This window comes from Sycon ciliatum, chromosome 8, assembly GCF_964019385.1.
Source record: "Sycon ciliatum chromosome 8, ocSycCili1.1, whole genome shotgun sequence".
Taxonomy (NCBI): domain Eukaryota; kingdom Metazoa; phylum Porifera; class Calcarea; order Leucosolenida; family Sycettidae; genus Sycon; species Sycon ciliatum.
In genome coordinates, this window is record NC_088650.1 from 20,298,291 (window position 1) to 20,317,898 (window position 19,608).

At 46.6% G+C, this 19,608-nt stretch overlaps 2 protein-coding genes across 3 annotated transcripts in view; both read left to right on the forward strand.

Moving 5' to 3' along the window:
- LOC135822282 (oxysterol-binding protein-related protein 9-like) overlaps window positions 1-19,608 on the forward strand; it is a 40,786-nt gene that overhangs the window by 9,317 nt on the left and 11,861 nt on the right. The window contains exons 9-14 of one of the 2 annotated variants that reach the window (XM_065335014.1): window positions 752-949; window positions 1,886-1,915; window positions 13,045-13,095; window positions 14,444-14,474; window positions 14,792-14,810; window positions 18,889-19,124. In XM_065335014.1, the coding sequence (XP_065191086.1) occupies window positions 752-949; window positions 1,886-1,915; window positions 13,045-13,095; window positions 14,444-14,474; window positions 14,792-14,810; window positions 18,889-19,124 (565 nt within the window). The remainder of the gene's footprint in view (window positions 1-751; window positions 950-1,885; window positions 1,916-13,044; window positions 13,096-14,443; window positions 14,475-14,791; window positions 14,811-18,888; window positions 19,125-19,608) is intronic. The other variant, XM_065335015.1, reaches the window with a different exon arrangement.
- LOC135822283 (protein phosphatase 1 regulatory subunit 12A-like) lies at window positions 5,359-10,413 on the forward strand. The gene is made up of 2 exons (XM_065335016.1): window positions 5,359-8,260; window positions 9,875-10,413. Exons 1-2 carry the CDS (start codon window positions 6,462-6,464, stop codon window positions 10,035-10,037), a joined length of 1,962 nt encoding a protein of 653 aa, XP_065191088.1. The 5' UTR covers window positions 5,359-6,461; the 3' UTR covers window positions 10,038-10,413.

The following is a 19,608-nucleotide window of genomic DNA, read 5'->3' on the forward strand; positions in this document are numbered from 1 at the left end:
GGAGTAATGCTGTCTTTTTAAGGATGGAGTGGGGGTGGGGGCAATGTTGCTGCATAAGAATCACACCACCATGCAACATGAGAGCCGGTCGCTATTTGCCCACGGTATGCCGTACAAACCCACCGAAGAGTGAATCCGGAATTGGTTATTTTACGTGAAATTATGACTACCCAGTCATGTTTGATTTCAGCGCTTTCAAGTCGTATGGATAGGGCATTCTGAAATATGATGTGAGATCGTCTTGGGATGATCTCATGATTCTTTGTTTACCATCACATGGTGTAAATTGCATCGCAGCTCAAAGAAACTGCTTCTTCACAAAACGAATTGGGACGGACCCTTGCCGCGCTTCAACATTTAAAAAAAAGAAAAGGCCCAACCCTGCCCTGCCAGTTACGTGGACTTACGGGGGTCGCCATAGCAAATAATAATAATGGAAAACCCAAGATCAAACATGCTGCACATGTTTCTCAAAACAGAGTTTGGAGAGTGAAGATGTATGGATATGCTGCACATGTAATTGAAAAAAAAGACTAGAGTTTTTGTTGTGCTAAAGGGCAAGGACTTGCTTTCAAAGTCTAGTTGTAGCTGATGGGTTTATTTGGCCAGATTAGTGCAATCCTAAATATACAGAAGTTCACCCAATAATGAGAACTTCACAACAGAAGACTTTGTTATCGGGACCCTTTCTAAAAATGCACCTAACATGCTTATATTATACCACCCACTGCTTTAACTGACCACTGCTCAGCTGTCATCAACTCACTCAACTTCGTCTTCAGTCACATCGTTGCCTGCAGCAGCCATGCCAGATGACATGGGTGCACTCCAGCCTATTCACCAGGCATGCGCTCTGGCCAGCCAGCAGGAGCAAGAGCTGCGTGCGCTGCTTGAACAGAATGTCAAGGCACTGCGCAAGTTTGGTGCCACGGACGTTCACTCCGACCCGGTGAGTGTTTGCGTCGACAATGCTGCTTGATTAGAAGCCTGGTTTGATTGAAAGCAAGGTCTGAACATTATCACTGCTACGTTATTATTTTTTAAGTTGTTCGCTTATCAGCGTCTTTTAGCAATTTTTTCCGTAGTGACCGAATTCCGAGTTGACATACTGATGTAGTAGCACTGCAGAAAGCATGAAACTTTTGTGGATCCAGTTCCAGTAGGTAACCAGCTGGGTGCATACGGGCTCAGCACCTCACATATTGTCACTAACAGTTATTAGGCCACACGTTTTTATTTCTATGTTTCTCGTCACCCGCGCGCATACGATTCAGGAGTCTGGAGGAAAAAAAGAAAAAAAACTGTGCTGCATTGACTGCATGTGGGGACCAGCAAACTCAAGCACATGTACATAATGTGACCTGGCCTGCGCGACACATGATGCGAGGTCGGCATTGTTTGTGCACAATCTAGCTGCACATGCACAGATTGTAACAGAAGCTCCTAACACATACTACAGTTATAGTTGTTAACTATGGATGCTATTTTGCATGGTGCATTCGTAGATTTTAGTGTGAACAACGGTCTAATAAACTTTTTTTTATTTTTCGGTCATTTTTTTCCACCTCTCGCATACGTTTTTAGATTTTCAGGTGACGAGAAACATAGAAATAAAAACGTGTGGCCTTGTTGTGACCTTGCACGATTTCTGCTGTCTGGCGGAATTTCTTGCAAATTTGACTGTGCATGATTGTACTCCATGTTTGATATCTACTCGGTACGTGTTTAGTCGGATTTGTGTGTTATTCCCGTATTGTTACTCACAATGTGTGAGTATGATGCAGGTCATTAGTAAACGGGAGCGCCATTCTGAAACATGTGTGCTTCAGCAGCATCTGATAGTGTACCTGGATTTGTTTGCATGCGCGCTCTTCTGCCACTACAGAATGTTTTGCTGATGAAAGCGACGGCTCAAGTAAGTTCATGTAGTTTGTGTGTGTATGTGAATGGTCGCGAACACAACCTACTCTCCATCGTGTTGAAGCTGCCATACTCCTGCCAGTGACGGTCTACCAAATTGGACCCATCCTTCTCTACTGTAGGTCGATCTTTTTCCCTGTAAAATCTCTGGGTGAGTAATTAATGTTTGTGTACTGCATGGGCAGCTTGCATTGCCAAAAGTGCATTATCCCACGAGTGTGCAGCTCCAGTATCCGTGCCACGTGAACGGCCAAGATGCGTAGGACACGCGTCAGCATCAGCTCGAAAGTGTGTGCGACATGCACACTGTATGTATAGAGCGCATGCCCTGTAAATAATTGGCACTACGTTCATATGTGCCGCCCGGCCTGAGTATCCTATACAATGTATAGGATACTCAGGTTAAGTCCCATACCATCTCGTGAATAGTCACCGAGGTAAACAGCTTAGAACAAATATGGTGAGGGTCCTGAGCTGCAGCTCAGTTGGTCAGCGGGTAGTTTTTTTTCTTTTTCTTGAGTCCAGCAGCATGGAAACCAATAGAAGATAACTATAGTGTAAGACACCACTGTAAACTGTGTTGGACTTACCCACAGCAGAATTTTCTATTACATGTTCTGGCAGAAGTATGACCAAGTACGGGTACGTAGAGCCTTCCGCCATGCGTCTTCAGTGAGTTCATGTGATTCAGGGTGCTAGATGTAGATCTACCATGCGTTGTTTTACGTTTACATGTAACGTTTTGGGACTGTCAAACTCTGACAATATAGTTCTCACGGTCATCAGTATGCTGAGTGGCCGACACGTTCCACGGTAGATGAACAGATCGCTAAGCTGTGCCCTCTATAAGGCATTGTTATGGATCTGTAGCAGTGTCAGGTCTGGGTGTTGGTAAAGAAGACGAGTGTGTGTGTATGTGTGTGTTTTGAGTCTCTCTCCCCTCTCCCGGGGAGACCCACGTGACCAGTTTTGGCAGTGAGCAACAAGTACAAGTGTGTGTGTGTGTGTGCATGTGACTGACAGCTAGCAGTCAACGAAACATGCCTTGCAGTGCCATGATTGCATTATCACGGGATGCAGCTGTGCCAGTGCTATTACGCCCATACCCGGCAGGCACGCTTGACAAGCCAGCGCATGTCAAGTTATTTGTCAAGTCGTTTGTCCCTTGTGCCGGTGCTCGGCTGAATGCATGCGTGTGTGGGCCCTGCATGGCTCATATACATACTGTCCGTGGTATGTGTTGACATGCAATGCCAGGGGACAGGGTGCGTCAGTCTGACGATTACCAGCACCAGGTGTGGTTTATTCATTTGTCACTTCATTGGTAAAATAAAGTACAATGATTTAAACTGGCTGTTCCAGTTTAGCGCCCTGTAGTATACCGTGATCAATAACCACTGTGACTGAGCCATCTCAACCAGTGAATGCAGCCAGCCATCTACAGGCGTGCTCGTGAAATTCATACTTACGAGTAAGCCACCGTTGGGATCAGCCCCAGCTCTAGTACAAATACAAATACTGAGTTGCATACTGGTGCAGCGCTCTGACAATTTCGTTTTCTTTCATGGTGTGCAACAGTACACCCAGGGAATACGTTACTCCAGAACAGAGCCTGGACCCTGAAGGCACTGTAAACTAGTGTAAAGGTTACAATGCCATCTTTCACTTAGTCATTGTGCTGAACAGTTCAGTTGCATACTTGCAATTGAATCATGATGTACACATGTAGCCATACGGTCTAAAAAAACCTCTTCCAAATTCACATTGTCCTTTCTCCCAATCCTCGCAACTACAAAAAGTAAGTTATAAGACTTCATGTGAGCCCGACCAAAAGGGAGGATTTAAAAGATGACAGTATATGTACATGTAGATAACCATTCCCTCACAGTTGACAACCGACATGCTTGCCAACTGACTGTAACTTGCCCCTGTTCACTATTGATGCGCATGACGCACAATTGATACCCGCCCTTGTCACCTACAGTGCATTTCTAAAGCATAGACCACCAGACCGTTTCGAACACTCTAAATGTACTTCAAATTTGTCGAGGTTTCGGACAAAATCTTGAGCCAATTTGAGGACTCTTCTCAGACAGTTGTTGCAGTATCTCTCATAGTTTCGAAAACAAACATCCGTTGTCCGAAAATGATTTTATATGTACCTGAAACATTAGACGTGGGGCAAACGGACCCTTCATATGGTTTGTACTTGTGAAACGCACTGTAGAGCTCTTTCTACATCCAAGGCACACCATCAAGCATACTATTGAGTTCAGCAGCAGCATGCGTAAGACGAAATTGGCAGCTTAAAAATAAACACCTTTCAAATGTTGTTTTTAGGCAATGGAACATCTTGACAGTCTGTGCTACATGCAGACTCATGACTGTGATGCACTGGCAAGTAATAATATCGTAAAGTACCGCCAGAGCGCCCCACCATCTCATCCTTTCGTGGTCGTAGCGTGGAGGTGGTCTGCTGTCTGTAGGTCATACGACATGAACCTTGTATACATATTGCACGGTTTGCAGTCAATCCGTACCTTCGAGTGGACACAAGCTCCACACAAAAACCTGCCAAGTGTGACCTTAGTACACTAAGATTCTCACATCGTACACACTTCGTTGCACTCTGCCATACGATTTTCCTTTCTCTGGCTGTAAAATCAAGGTGGGGCGCTCTGGCGGTACTTTACGGTAGTAGTATGTTCGGGCTACGCTGCTACATTCAACTGGCCAGTGACACGAATCAGATCAAAATGGGGGATACATGTACTAAAAGATTGCCTGACACCCATAAGCGCGTGTATTTTCATATGCACTTCCGAACTTTGGTACGGCGTGACATCTTGCAGGCAGCCTCTTGTGTCAGACCCGAGGCTTGTCTCAGCAGTGCAGGAACTGAGGAAGGAAGTACATATGGGCTTCCATTGTTGTGTGCTATGCATCGCTGCTCTTCTATACCCAGGTTTCCCTGCAGCTAGCTACTGCATAAACAGCGTGATGCCCATCATGCTCTCAGTTGTACTGCAGTACGCACATAGTCATTAGTCCCATGGATATGGCCATGGGCACATACATGCAGTATTGTACATGTATGCACACAAAGCAATCGTTCTAAAGAGAGTGCCTGTGCCTCATTATGCATCAATCTTTGTAACGTTACACGGCTCACTGTTGCTGAGTGCCCCTACTGTAGCTGTAGGCACAATTCTGAACTAACTTTCCAGACGAAACACTTCCCGAGGCATGTCCAGAGGAATGATACGTACATGAATCAAAATAATTCCACAGTTTCATCCGACACACACAGGTAGGAACGATATGTAACATCCACACTATCAAAATTTAATGTGCACTGATAATAATGATTCATGTGCATGTCAACCCCTCTTTTACTACTGAGTGTAGTGTAGGCCCACAAACGTGGCCCTTCAACACACACGCAGAGTTACAAAATATTTCCCTCCACTGACATTGTGCAACACACCACACTTCATTGTACAAGCTCCATGGACAACTTCCTGTGTGATGAATTGTCAAGCAAGAAGCCAATTCACCAAAGTACACCTTTAACCTAGAACGTACTCCACGTTGCAAATCAAACTACCAACGAGCTAACTCAGCCTTTCCAGTCTTGAGAGAAGTCCCTTGTATCACATGCTATTATTTCGGTCCACTAACTGCCATTGTCATGTATCACATCACCTCTCGCTCTACTCACGTCTGCCAGCGCAGTGGATCACTTTTGTATGTTCTATCAAAACGGGATCTCGTTCGTCGAGTCCAAAGTGTCAGCCGAAGAGCCTGAAGCAGCTCCAGGCAGAAAGGAGACAGTAGGAGGTCGAATTTGCGTTCAGAAGCCACAGTGGGCCACTACGTCAACTAGTTCACTTGGGCACTGGACAGCAGCAAAGGCCAGGCTTCATACGCCGACGTACATCTACAAGTGTATGTTTAGGTGACGCTCTTGTTAGGCTTCTGTCTCTGAGAGGGCAGCCATTATTCAAAGCTTTGAACGACTCTGTTAGGTTCTTGATCTTCTGCAAGAAAGTGCCAAAACTGTAGTTGTAGTACTTTTGAATCTTTTGACCTTCGCTTTATTTGTTGATGTCGACAAGTCAGCCACTGCATTTGCGAGTCCAGCAACTCCTTGTTTGTTTCTTGCGAATCAATCTCCAACACCGCTGTACCGACCGGAATGTGCCTTCATTTTGGAAAACTCCGTGCAAATCTTTGTGAAAGCTAGCAAAACCCTCTTGGAAACCTAGGAGTTTAGATTTTGCGCTTGCTTCACAAGGCAGTTTCACTACTGTTTGTGGATTTGCCCATGTGACCGTTGTGTGTAATCCCGCTTTTGCGCATGCGTACTGGCGCAAAACTGCCAAGTTGATGCAGCATCAGGCTTGTCGTGGCCTACCTCTGCATGAAGTGACACTTTCTTGCTGTATGTAGTCTTTCAACATTGCTGAAGAACGTGGGAAGGAATATCTGTTGCATTCACTCGCCCGATGTTGTAGTTCCTATTTCATTAGCTTCGCACTATGGCGAATATGTCCAATGTCCGGAGAGAGGCGATCAAGCGTTGGACTGATAATTATAGCTCTGACAGCTCGTCGATCAAACCAGTGAACTCGAATAAATCCAATTCTGATCGCAAGAGTGTAGCCTTCCCTTCAGGTGTTGTGTTCCTGGCTGCTAGTCAGAGTGGTGACATCGAGGAGACTGTCTATTTGCTCAAAAATGGTGCTGATCCGAATAGCAGTACTGCTGATGGACTCACGGCACACCATCAGTGTTGTATAGATGGAAATTTAGAGATGTTGCGCTCCCTTGTTGAGCATGGAGCTGATGTAAATGCTAGAGACAACGAAGGTTGGACGCCACTTCATGCAGCAGCAAGCTGTGATCAGTCCGAAATTGTAACTTTTCTTATCGAACATAGTGCTGACATAACGGCCGCCAATGCCGATGGCCAGATTCCGCAAGATTTATGTGACGACGATAACGAGTGTCTAGTTCTGCTTCAAAACGCCGTCCGAGACCGAAACATCGATCTGGACCATGCACGAAACGCCGAACACGAGTTGATGCTTGAGGATGCGAAGCGTGTTCGAGATAATGGAGTGTCACATTGTGCAGAACCTCTAAGATTTGGTGCGACTCCCCTTCATGTCGCTTGTGCCAAGGGTTATGACGATGTGGTCGAAATTTTGCTCGAGGCGGGCATGGACGTGAATCGGCGTGATGATGATGGCTGGACCCCGCTTCATGCAGCTGCTCACTGGAAACAAGAGCGAGCTTGTGAGCTTCTGGCGGACTATGATGCAGACTTCACTGCACTCTCCAATCTTGGCCAGACTTGTTTGGAAGTTGCAGATGCAGACCTCACAGACAGGCTTGAAGAGCTGAAGGAAGCCCAAAGTAAACGTGCTCCACGTCCTAAGAAAGCAATGGCAACACCAGCAGCTGAGCCAGCAGTAGTGGACTTATTAGAGAGATCTGGAAGCAGTGCTGGAACTAGTCCAACGCTGGCAGGGAGAAGGGTCGTTCCACCAGAGGTTACTCCCGTTACAACGGCTCAATCCACACCCCCGTCTAGTACTGTGAAAGCTGCATTTGATCGTCGTCCCTCCGTTGAAGACCTTCGTGCAAAGTTCGACTCGTCTAACAAGAATGTTGCTTCAGCCCCAGCCTCAGCCACAGGTGCTATTCCTGTGTTACAGAGTGGCGAGCAGCCTAAGCTTAACCGATCACCATCTTTAACGTCGCAAGTGATAGTTCCTCCGGATTACTCTACAAATGAACCCGAGACTAAGCGGCGCCAAAAGGCGCGACGTAGCAGAGAAACCCGGCGTGTAACGCAGCATGTACGTATCGAAGACCTTCACGCAGCAGCGGGTGGTGCAGCAGCGTCACCGGATGCAATCTCGGACGAGGATGGGGTAAGTCGTGATGGTGATGGAATACCGTCAGAACAAACAGCGCCTGAGAATGATGAGCATGTGGAAGCCGTTGAAGGAAGCCCTGCCGACACAACTGCTCCTACTACAAATAACACAAGTGGAAGTAGCTCAACGGCTGCGCGCATCAGTCAACTGAGCAAAGACTCAAAGAACAAGCGGCGGCCTACAAGACGTTCACGTGCGGAGCGGCGGCAAACTGGTGGTATTACTCCTGCGGATCTAGCCGGTTGGGAACATTCTGCAAGTGAAGGTGAAGTGGAAACGGAGGGTGAGACTCCCGAGACTCCTGAAGTGGAAACAACACGATCCAGAAGATCAGCAGCAATATCTGTTGCTGAATCCAGTGAGGAGCAATCCCAGTCCACCGATTATTGTGTGTAAGTACATTATTGTGCATGTTTGGTCAGCTCTGTCTTTGGTTGCTTTTGACACGCCATTGGTTGTGTGTTGCATAGTGTCAACGGCGGACTTGTGCATGTTTGTTCTGTTCATAGTTCGTAGTTTTTGTGTGCACTGTTTGCTTTCGGAGCCACTGCGAAGATTGTAATGGGATCAGTGGGGTGGCATACACTTCTTTTGGTGAGGATGGGCTTGGTCGTAACGCCAGGCGGTGAGACTGTCACTGAGAGTGTACCGAGTAGTAGCCCTGTTTAGCACTTTGTTGTAAATAAACTGTGTTTGCTCCTCTCACCTAATTAAGTTTTGTAGTTGTACTACTGTGTGTGGTGTACATGCTTTGTGCCCTGTATTTGCACATCCGAAGGCCTTTCGCACATTACGGTGGAACGTTTTAGTCATGGTGTCTTGCAGCACACCAGGGGAGTGGGGCCGAGCTGTTTTGTGCCAAGTGCTGTCTGCTTCTTTGTGTCACTTGTCTTACTAGTCTTGCCCTGGCCTTGTTCACTGACTGCCCTCACTGGGTCCATGTTCTATGTGCATCTACAGTAGTGACAATGTAGGAACAGTACTCCTACATTTCTTGATCAGTCCCTGGAGAAATCACTCTAGTAGATGTTGTAGGCTTCCGAAGTCACTACCGTATTTTCCGGAGTATAGTGCGCACTTTAGATGTGCTATTTTAGGCCCTAAATCGCAGGTGCGCACTATGCTCCGAATATGAAATGCATGTACTTCAATGAAGATTGAAGTGCGCACCCCCAATGAAGATTGGGGGTGCGCACTATACTCTGAAAAATACGGTAGTAAAAAGTACTCATGTTCGCGTTACCACCGGCTATACAGTTATGTTGAGAAACTAAACCAACTTGGAAGTTTCGCTTGTGCCAGGCCACCACCATGCCTGTTACGAGTTGCAATTGGTATTTGTCACCCTTAGCGAAGTGCGTTATTCTCTAAATGATAGTGTGGCACTGGTAAAATACCGGGATTCGAGTTTGTTTCGCAAGTTGCATATCTACTCAATGCTAGTTTAGCACAGTGTGGAGTACACTCTATGCCGTAATCACATGCACTTTGCGTGACATTTTACATCACACCAGTATCGTACACATTGATATCATGCTTTCTGGTGAACGAGTTGCGCACTAAACGTAGCTTTTTCCGCGACAGCTTAAATGTATGTCGGCACCATAGAAAATAGCGCCACCATTCTTTGCTAAGGGTGTGAATTGTGAAGAGAGACTTCAGTAGACGTCTAGTGTTGTGAATATGTATGCTTTGAAGGATGAGTTTGTGGAAATTGTTAGAAGGAGGGCTACATGTATGATGGTGTTGGCTGATATTCTTGGATACGTGTTTGTTTTTGTTTGGAGTAGGAGTAGGACTTGTTGCTATCCACAGTTTCTATGCTTCTTGTGTATATGAAGAAATTGTATCGCCTTGATTTATTTGTTCTGGCCTTGTTTCTCTTTTTTTTAATCTTTTGTGTGAATTGTTGTGTGTGCGCTTGTGTTTTAGTGGCAGTGGCCATCCTTCGTTGAGTCTCTTGTCAAACAACTTCAATCTTCCATTCTTTCCCCTGTTGTGCCCAGGTGTTCGGCGCGCCTGCTAACATTAGAGAAGCAGCTCGAGTCAATGTATGAGACATTTGACAAGGATCGGAATCGTGTTGGTGCATTAGAGAAGGAGCTAAAGCAGGTGCGCGAAGAGAACCGAGCATTGATACGTGTCATTGCCAAGCTGAGTCGAGCATGATTGTTGTCCTTACCCTATCTTCCCTTTGTGTTCACCTTTGCCTACTAGTGTCTCCCTTTTGTTGTCTTGTCTGAACGCATTTTTACAACTTTAATTGAGCATAACAGAAGATGGATATATTATTATTATTATATTAATATTATTAATATGTTATTGTACCGCGCAACCTTCTTTTTTTCTGTCCGATTTTCGTTTTGCTGTCTATTATTCTCTCGCTTTCTTTCCTTCTGTTTTTGAGTGCTGGTAGCCTGCTTGGAACATTTATAGACCTTTGTACATACTGTACTGTATTTTCTTTGCCCTGTTGCACTTGAGAAGCTAGAAACTTCTGAAATATATTACCGGTATTGTGCATAAATTGTGCATCAAACATCAAGTCTTCCCTTGTGTGTTCATGTACTATGGTGTGCGTATAGGTGCACTGCTATGCAGACTTTGTGTGAAGTGTGCATGAAACTTTGTGAAGCAGCTGCTTAGCTGCTGTGTCTGGGCCCCTGGCCTGCAGCTGTGTGTAAGCTGTGTGTAATGTTGCCGGTGAGTGATTGCTTACACGGCATTTGTGCTGTACAGTATCATTGTTCAGTGCACATGTCCCTTCTAGAGGTGTTCTCTGCAACTGCGTCTGCAGTTAGATTTTAGCTGTGTGCGTTCTTACCTGGCTTTGGTGTGGGTGCTTTTCTTTGTTGGCCTTTCACTCGTTCTAGTGTAAAGCCAGTTGTGGAGCACCTGTGGGCATTTGTGTGTAGCCTGCTTCCAAACCCTACAATTAGTTCAATGTCTGATTTCTTTCCCCTACATTCCATGGTATGGGACAGATAATCTGCGATGACCTTCATGACTAGCCATGGGGTGTAGATGTGTGGCACACGGATTGCATACAACCAAGTGTATGACTACTATGTGCATGTACATGTATATCCGGAGTGGGTGTCAAAGGAGTCGCGATCGAATGACAAGGTGTCTGGCAATGAAGAAAACAAAAAGTGAAGACTCTTGTTTGGCTGTCTCATGCTGGCATTTTGCAGGTGTGTGTATGTGTATGTATCATTGTATGACTAAGTGTATGAGTGTCTGTGTCTGAGAGACAGGAAATGAGCTGACCTTGACACATACTAGTGCAATTCATGTGCATACCCAGGGCCTGCCTAGATCCTGGCACATGACTGTGTCTTACTGTATTACAATGTTCTGCGGTGTACACGTGAATGTACATGTACCATATTTCCCCGATTGTAAAGCGCACTCGATTTTAAGTCGCACCCCCACTCTGAGGTTTGAACCGCATTGTTTCAATACATGCATATAAGTAGGATGTCACTCTTCTTTGCCCTTGAAGTTCAGTGTAAAAAGGTGCGATTTATTTTCGGGGAAATGCAGTACGTTAGTATGGTCATGCATTTGCATTGAGCCCAAGTGTATGGGCCTCTGTTGCTGGGGGTGTATTCGTTTACAGACGGGCAATCTCTGTACTCCGCGATCCACTGTACGGGTATTAGCCGTAACATCTCTGTAACCGTGTAGTCGTACACTCGGACGTCTCTTATCCGGGATTCTGGGCACTGCCTGTATCTCAGGTTTGCCCGTATCTCAGGGTAACTCATAATAATTATATCAGTTTTTGAGGAAGTTAATTTGGCACGTATTACACATGACCAGGATAATAAAGAATCCATGGATGAAAATGTGTGGATTACACAAGTTGGCAGTGACAAAATAAGCAATTGTGCATACGAAAAAAGGTTCAAAATCCCCAAATTCGAAGCATTTTGCCATAGGAACTCAAGCTGAAGGTGCCCGGTAGAGAGACGTGCCCGTATCCGAGGCGTCCGGATAAGAGATGTTTGAGTGCACCTGGTGAAATCTGACTTCATGAATTGTGAAAGCTTCACCAGGTCTGTGCAGTGACAGTGGGCCATGGTTCTGCTTTATTCGGTTATATCATCAGGACAAATTTCTCGTCTCCATGCCAACCGTGCACAAGACTCCTATAAATCTGTTAGTAGTAGCAAGAGTACATAACCCCCCAGAGTGTGCAACTCCCACATACCCTGTTGTCCCGACAGAATTTCAAGTTGACGTCATTATTTATGACGCAATGCTCCTTGCAGCAGTGATTTACAACATGTGTACGGGTGTCAACGCATCACACGTTTTTCTTTGCAATAATTTGTACAGGATCGATCGGCTTCGGTCAACCACAGGTTCCGGATTCGTCTGATAATCCGTGTACAGTGCGCATTGCATCATCAAAATGACGTCAACTTGAAATTCTGTCGGGACAGCACCCATAGTGGAGTTGCACACTCTGGGGGGTTATGTACTCTTGGTAGTAGGCTGAGAGTGTGCAGCTTGTGACTTTCTCCGCATGGGTGTCTGCCACAGTGCCAGGGCGAAACTCCTGGATTTCATCATAGTCGGTGCAGATATGCAGCGGGAAGTGGCGTAGTGTGTACACTTGAGCTGCAGTTGTGCGGCAGGAGACCTGTTTGTACTCACTACATCACTAAAATGATGTAATTTCAGAATTTCGCTGTGACAGCCCATTTGTGCTTCACACTCTGGGCTGCTATTGTCTAGTTGATAGGACAAATAATCCGTATTCCAACTCCACGGTTACCCAACTTCAGCATGATAGCATTCCCATTGGTTATGTCACTGGCAGGAGTATGTGATGTACTTCAGGCAGTCCCAGCATCTCCGAACTGAGCAGCAAACAAATGTATTCGAAAGTTTTATTTCTGTGATCTAGCGAACAGTGATTGACTCTGTTGACCAACTTCTAGTGTGCTGTGCTCTGTTGGCCGTACTTTATCCTTGCTTAGGACCTGTAAGATGTTGTGGCCTACATGCACTTGTGACCAGATGTGTACACGCTGTCTGCACGCATACATTGTATGCTTACAGTGTGTCTCATTGTTCACTTTCTCACTGCTCATGTGGGTGTGTGGGTGTATGCTCGTGTTTGTGCATGTGCGTATCTTGTCATGTGTGTCTGCTTTCCTCATAGGCCAATCTCACCGCGTTGCATCAATGTCTGTCATTACTTGTGGAATACCAGGTCTGCTTTTCACAGCTTGTATTATATTACAGTAGAACTTTCTCATCCGGGCACCAAAGGATCCCCCCCCCCCCCCCCCCCCAAACATATACATGTGCACATAGCGCACGCACACGCATGCACACACACAGTGACACACATACATACATGGAGACACTTGGAATTGAGTTTGCTACCAGGGAGTGAATCACAGTAGACAAATTGATCCAATCCGCAATGGGTATACAGTTAGCACAATACTGACTAAAGTGGTACTGACATTCAACGACCTGATTTTTAGCTTCATCACGTCCGCCAACAGCCTTCTAACTTGCAAGGTTCTAAGTTATGAAATTACATCACATACTGGGAAGGTAAATTAGAACCATAAGGGCTGGGTTCCGCTGCGGCTCCACTGCTCCGCGGCACGTCCTAAAGCTGCGGCTTTCAGCGGAGCAGCATAGTTCCATTGACACTCGACATTCGCGGGACCGCGATCGAGCTCGAGGTTTTTTTTTGATGACGTATTACCTGCCTGCGTGCGCGAAATCGAAAAAATCCAATTCCCACGTATAAAACAATGCAAAGTACAGGAAATAGGCCGAGCCGCGACTGCGGTGAACAGTTTTTGATCAACCCGCGACGCGAAAGCTGGTGGTGAGCCACGACATCGCTGCACCAGCTCGAGCCGCAGTCACTATGGTAATGATGACGTTTCATGCTGCAGATGACGTGCAGCGGAGCCGCAGTGGAAGCCAGCCCTAAGTTAGAATCTCAGAACCTTCGAAGCTGGAAGGCTGTTGGTTTCCGCATTCAAGGTGTGATGGAGTTAAGCATTAGGTCGTTGAATGTCAGTAACACCAAGAGTACATAACCCCCAAGAGTGTGCAACTCCAGCTATGGGGTCTGCGACGGCAGAACTTCACATCACGTGATGAACCCGTACACATTATTTGCACTCTGTGCATGATAGACACAGGGTTGTGCGCAGCCCTGCTTTGGGTACAACTCTCTTGTGGTCACTTTGCACTGTTTGCCAGCATAACCTTTTGAACCATGTCACGTGATGTGAAGTTCTGCCGTCGCAGCACAGCATATAATAGAGGTTGTGCAGGCAGTTGCACACTTTTGGGGGTTATGTACTGTTGGTAACACTTTAGTCAGTATTGTGCTAACAGTTGCATGTTCTGACTTATCAGTATCTTGCTAATTTCATTGTAGAACATCTACGGATAACATGCAAACCTTCTGTCCTTTCTTTTTAATTTTAATCCTTGGCTCTCCATTCGAGTCCATTTTTCTATTGCTTGATATTGTTCACCATGTGTTGCATCTTTCTTCTTGTTGACCTTGTCTTGCATCTGTCTAGCAACGATTGAAAGCAAAGGGCCTCACATTAGGTAAGAGTTTTAACATATGCTGTGTTTTGCAGATGGCTACTGCTCTTTTTGCTGCTGTTGCTACCACTGCTGCTACTGCCACTGCCACTGCTACTGGTGTCCCCCATCGCCTCATAATGGTCTTATATGGAGACAATGCCCATACAAAGTTCAATGTTCAAGCATGTCTCATCGTCGGGTGTAACTAATACTTCCACTCCCTTTCAACATGCATGGTGCGCTCTAGTGATGTATTGAACATATAATTATTACTGTGCAGGTATTGCCATTCTAAGCCCGTCTGTTTGTGTCCATTTTGCATATTGTTTATACTACAGATACCCAACATCTCGATCAGTAAGTACTGTAAAAGCAGAACTTTTCGGTGGTGTAATATTTTTGGTATTCTCCAAAATGGGCGGTTCGGTGGAGGGAAATTTTCGGTAAAACCCGTTTTCCAGGTACTACAAGACTTAGGGTGTCATCGATTGGCAAATCTGGATTGAGTGCGAGCAGGCGGTGTGGTCCGAGCAACGCTGGCCCAATCGAACAAAACAAGGGTGTAGTACGCAAAATATACGCATATCGTACAAAGATTCTGTGAAAGCTGTCCAAAAACGGCAAAGTCCATTTCCACTCCAGCCACTCCCGGTGTGGGGGCCGGTGTGGTCGGATTCCACTCCAAGTACACCTACTCCGGATTCGATCGGATTCGACCAAACGATCACGCTCACTCTGAGCACACTTGCTCGGGATTCGCCCAATCGATCATGCCCTTAGTGTACTTCATGTATACAGTACCGGTGGCGGTAGTAACGGAATTTTCGGTGCGTTTTATTTTCGGTAAAAATATTCGGCACCGAAGTTACCGAAAATAAAACAACACCGAAAATTTCTGCTTTTACAGTACATGAAATGCGTGCTGTAGTACGAGTACCTGTATTGTAATTTGTGTGGGTACTGCTTGACGAGTATAGCACCTGTATTGTTATGTGTCTGGGTACCATTCTACAGTCAACACTACTGTTCTACTAAGTTCAACAAGTTCAACATGCTAATAGGTTGTATCAACGTGGATACTATTACAGTAAAACCTGTAATGGCGACCACTCGGATATGGCGACCATGGCGACCATGGCGACCACATTTCCTTGCAGGGGCGTAGCACCCGCTACGACTGGTACGACCATGGCCGTACCACTTTTCGAAAAGTGTGGTCCGTCTGGAACGTGCAAAACCGTAATAAAAAAATCAGGATCCATCGATGCATACATATCAGGGACTAATTTAACCGGTATCGCATCGCAGTTTGCGACGCAAAACACAGTGTCTGCGATTCGAAGTTCGTAGTGAGTCGCGGTAAACTGCGACACAACATACATGTTAGCCAAGTATGGCCCTGGACATAGACTTGTAGTGCATGCGTAGCGCATGCACATGTGTAGCTTTACAGTGTGTGTGGCTGGTTTGGCGCCAGGAGATGGCGCGCCATGCACTGTGACTAGATTAGACTGTGTGTGTGTGGTTGTCCAGCCTGCACTGCAGCACTGCAGGTAGATTTTACACCATACGCACGCGCGGGCCGCGGGACCATGGCCATATGTCACACTATCTCCGCACGCGCACCGCAGCACGTGCACTTGGAAACTAACTAACTTACTTACTTGAAGTGCAGCCCAGGAAGCACGAGGCGAGTGTCGACAAGTACTTCACCTGCTTTTGAGATTTAGACCGCGTTGCTTCACTAGCAGTAGGCGTCTCGACCGTTCAGGACTTATCTTTGTAAAATTCTGCTAGCCTTATTGATGAAGCCTCTTCACTGCCGGCATGTCTGTGAAGCAAGGTACTGTGGACAAGTGGATTGCTGAATTTGATCCCAAAAAAGAATGGATTCGCGCAGAGTCGAGTGGTGGAGCTGTGACCAAGATATTTTGCAAGATGTGCAAGGAGAAGGCGTCCTCGCTTCGTGGTTTGAGGAATTACAGCACGGCGTTCGTTGACGGTATAAGTGGAAGTGCACTGAAGACTGCATTGTCGACGAAAAAAAACTGCTATGCAAAATTGTTGCGTTGCTATGCAAACGTCGGGGTGTGTAGCAATTATTGCTATGCAATTTTTTGGAAGTAAATTAGTCCCTGCATATGTACATGTACACAAGAGTACATAACCCCCCCCCCCCAGATACAGAGTGTGCAACGCCGATATCGCGATCCAGCTCTGCATATGTATTGTAGAGCGGAATCGGATCTTCTGATGTCATGCGTACACTCCACACCAGCGCAAGGCCGGTCTCGAGGCAGGGCACCATTGTTTTTGATCCGAGGGGGTTATGATGGTTATGACTCTTGATCATGTTGATGTACATGTATGCGCATCAGACTTTGACCATTTTCTAGACTCGTAGATCTACTCGTAGATCTGCCATGCATCTGCAGTCGTACTGAGTACTGTACTCGACTCGACTGCACACTGCGCCTGAAGTGTGCAGTCGTACTGAGTACTGTACTCGACTCGACTGCACACTGCGCCTGAAGTGTGCAGTCGTACTGAGTACTGTACTCGACTCGACTGCACACTGCGCCTGAAGTGTGCAGTCGTACTGAGTACTGTACTCGACTCGACTGCACACTGCGCCTGAAGTGTGCAGTCGTACTGAGTACTGTACTCGACTCGACTGCACACTGCGCCTGAAGTGTGCAGTCGTACTGAGTACTGTACTCGACTCGACTGCACACTGCGCCTGAAGTGTGCAGTCGTACTGAGTACTGTACTCGACTCGACTGCACACTGCGCCTGAAGTGTGCAGTCGTACTGAGTACTGTACTCGACTCGACTGCACACTGCGCCTGAAGTGTGCAGTCGTACTGAGTACTGTACTCGACTCGACTGCACACTGCGCCTGAAGTGTGCAGTCGTACTGAGTACTGTACTCGACTCGACTGCACACTGCGCCTGAAGTGTGCCAGAAGTAATCCAGAACGCAGGATTTTGTGTCTTTTTTACAAAATTTTCCCGGGGGACGTCCCCCGGACCCCCCTCCAACACAGCCTTCGGCCGCACGGACCTTCGGTCGTACCACTTCCAAAACCCCTCCTACGCCCCTGCCTTATCACGGACACATTCACATTCAAAACAGCTCGGATAAGGCGACCGACGACCACCCACCCGCGACCGCGTTGCACGGTGCTCGTACAGTCGAATGTCACTTATCCGACCACTTCGGGAATCAGGCATGTTGGATAACTGATATCATTTTTTATGTGCATATATGGCTGGATTTCACTGATTTATGTACACAATACCCAAATATATTCACAAATACATTCATGCATATTCATGAATTGCTCCATGTACACATACCGTAAAGTCGCGGATAAAAGCCGGGCTTATAAGTACATAAGCCGCTTTCTGCATCAGGCTTCCATGCAAACCAGACTTGTATGCAAACCATGCTTATATGCACCACTGATATTTTTGCCAGGCTTGTATGCACATCGGCCGATCCGGGCTTGCATAGAAGCCAGGCTTCTACGCGCGACACTCGTAGATTTACCACTGACTACCGGTATGGCGGCAGTTTTACTATGCACTGTACATCTGGTACATAGCACATGCACTCTTGACCTACCCGATCCGCGTTTGCATAGAAGCCAGACTTCTACGCGCGACAGGCTTATAATGCATTGACCCGTTGATTTTCAGGCTTCTATCCGCGATGTGCTTGTATGCAAACCCGGCTTTTATCCGCGACTTTACGGTACATGTTAGCATACTTGACCACATCTACATGTACTTCAAGTAAATGCATATTACACCGTATAATAATGATACCAAAAAAATTAAGAATTTGACTGTTGAGAGTCATAAAATTACCACTCCCGGGCTTGTCGGATAACCGACGTGCTCGGATAACTGGCGACCGGATAAGTGACATTCGACTGTACATGTAAATGTATGCATTGCATGGTGCACCACGCATGGTAGATCTACACATCAGTGTAGGAAGTGTAGATGTGCATGGTGCATGCACGACACTTGACAGGTCTGAGGACCCCAGGCATATGAGTCGTGCTAGAGTAGCATAGATGTGTGCACTGTGATACACTGAACAAAATGATGTATCACATGTGGATATGGTCACGTGACCCACTGAACCTGGATAAGAAGACCACCTGGCCACGGCGACCACTTTTTCTCGTCCCTTGAGGGGTCGCCTTAGATAGGTTTCACTGTATCTGAAACTGAACAAACGAGATGACCAGCATCTGTGTATGTGTGTGCGCATGTGTGTGTGTGTGTGTGTGCGCATGTGTGTGTGTGTGTGTGTGTGTGTGTGTGGGGGTGTATGTGTGTGTGTGTGTGTGTGTGTGGGTGTGTGTGGGTGTGTGTGTGCATGCGTGCGTGCATGTGTGTGTGTCCATGTCTCGATGTGCAGCAGTGATTTAGTTCTGATGAACATACCCGTGGCAACCCCACTGACCCAGTCAGACAATGGTTCAATACGCTCACATCCCGACTACCAACACAGCACGTCGGTGCGTTCGTCTGACACTGGCGTTTCCAGCACCTCTTCCAGCACTGCGCTGTCGGAAAAGACTTCAGCCACGAGTGTTACATCCGCACCGCCTGCTGATGAAAGTAGTAGTACCAAGGCTGCCAACGAACCCTCAGGTATGGTATGGTATAATGTGAACATTTGTCTAGCCCCAACAACTGCTGGGTGCTTTGAAGCGCGTTGTGGTAGCTCGAGAGAATTCTCAACAACTGCTTGATTCATAACTGGCTTGGAAATCTTGCAAGCCTTTCAGGAGGGTGCTTGAAAGTTCTGTGAACTCGTCCATGGATGGGTGGTGCCTGGCTGCTTAACAGGGCGAGTTCTTTATGGATCCAGAATCCGTTGTCACCGTGTTACATTGTCACTCTTTTCTGGCAATTGTTTCTGCTTAGTTTTACATGTATCAGTCTGACAGGACATGAGTACATGAGTAACCTGATATCATGTGCACGGTGACTAGTAGATTTGGATCTTTGTCACACTTGGTCTCTTGAAAAGTTGTATTCATCCAACCCCCACCCCTCGGTTAGCCATTGATCCTCTAGATTTGTGTTGTCTTCGCTGCTGCAGCGCTGTCACTGTTGCCTCACTGCTGTCGTC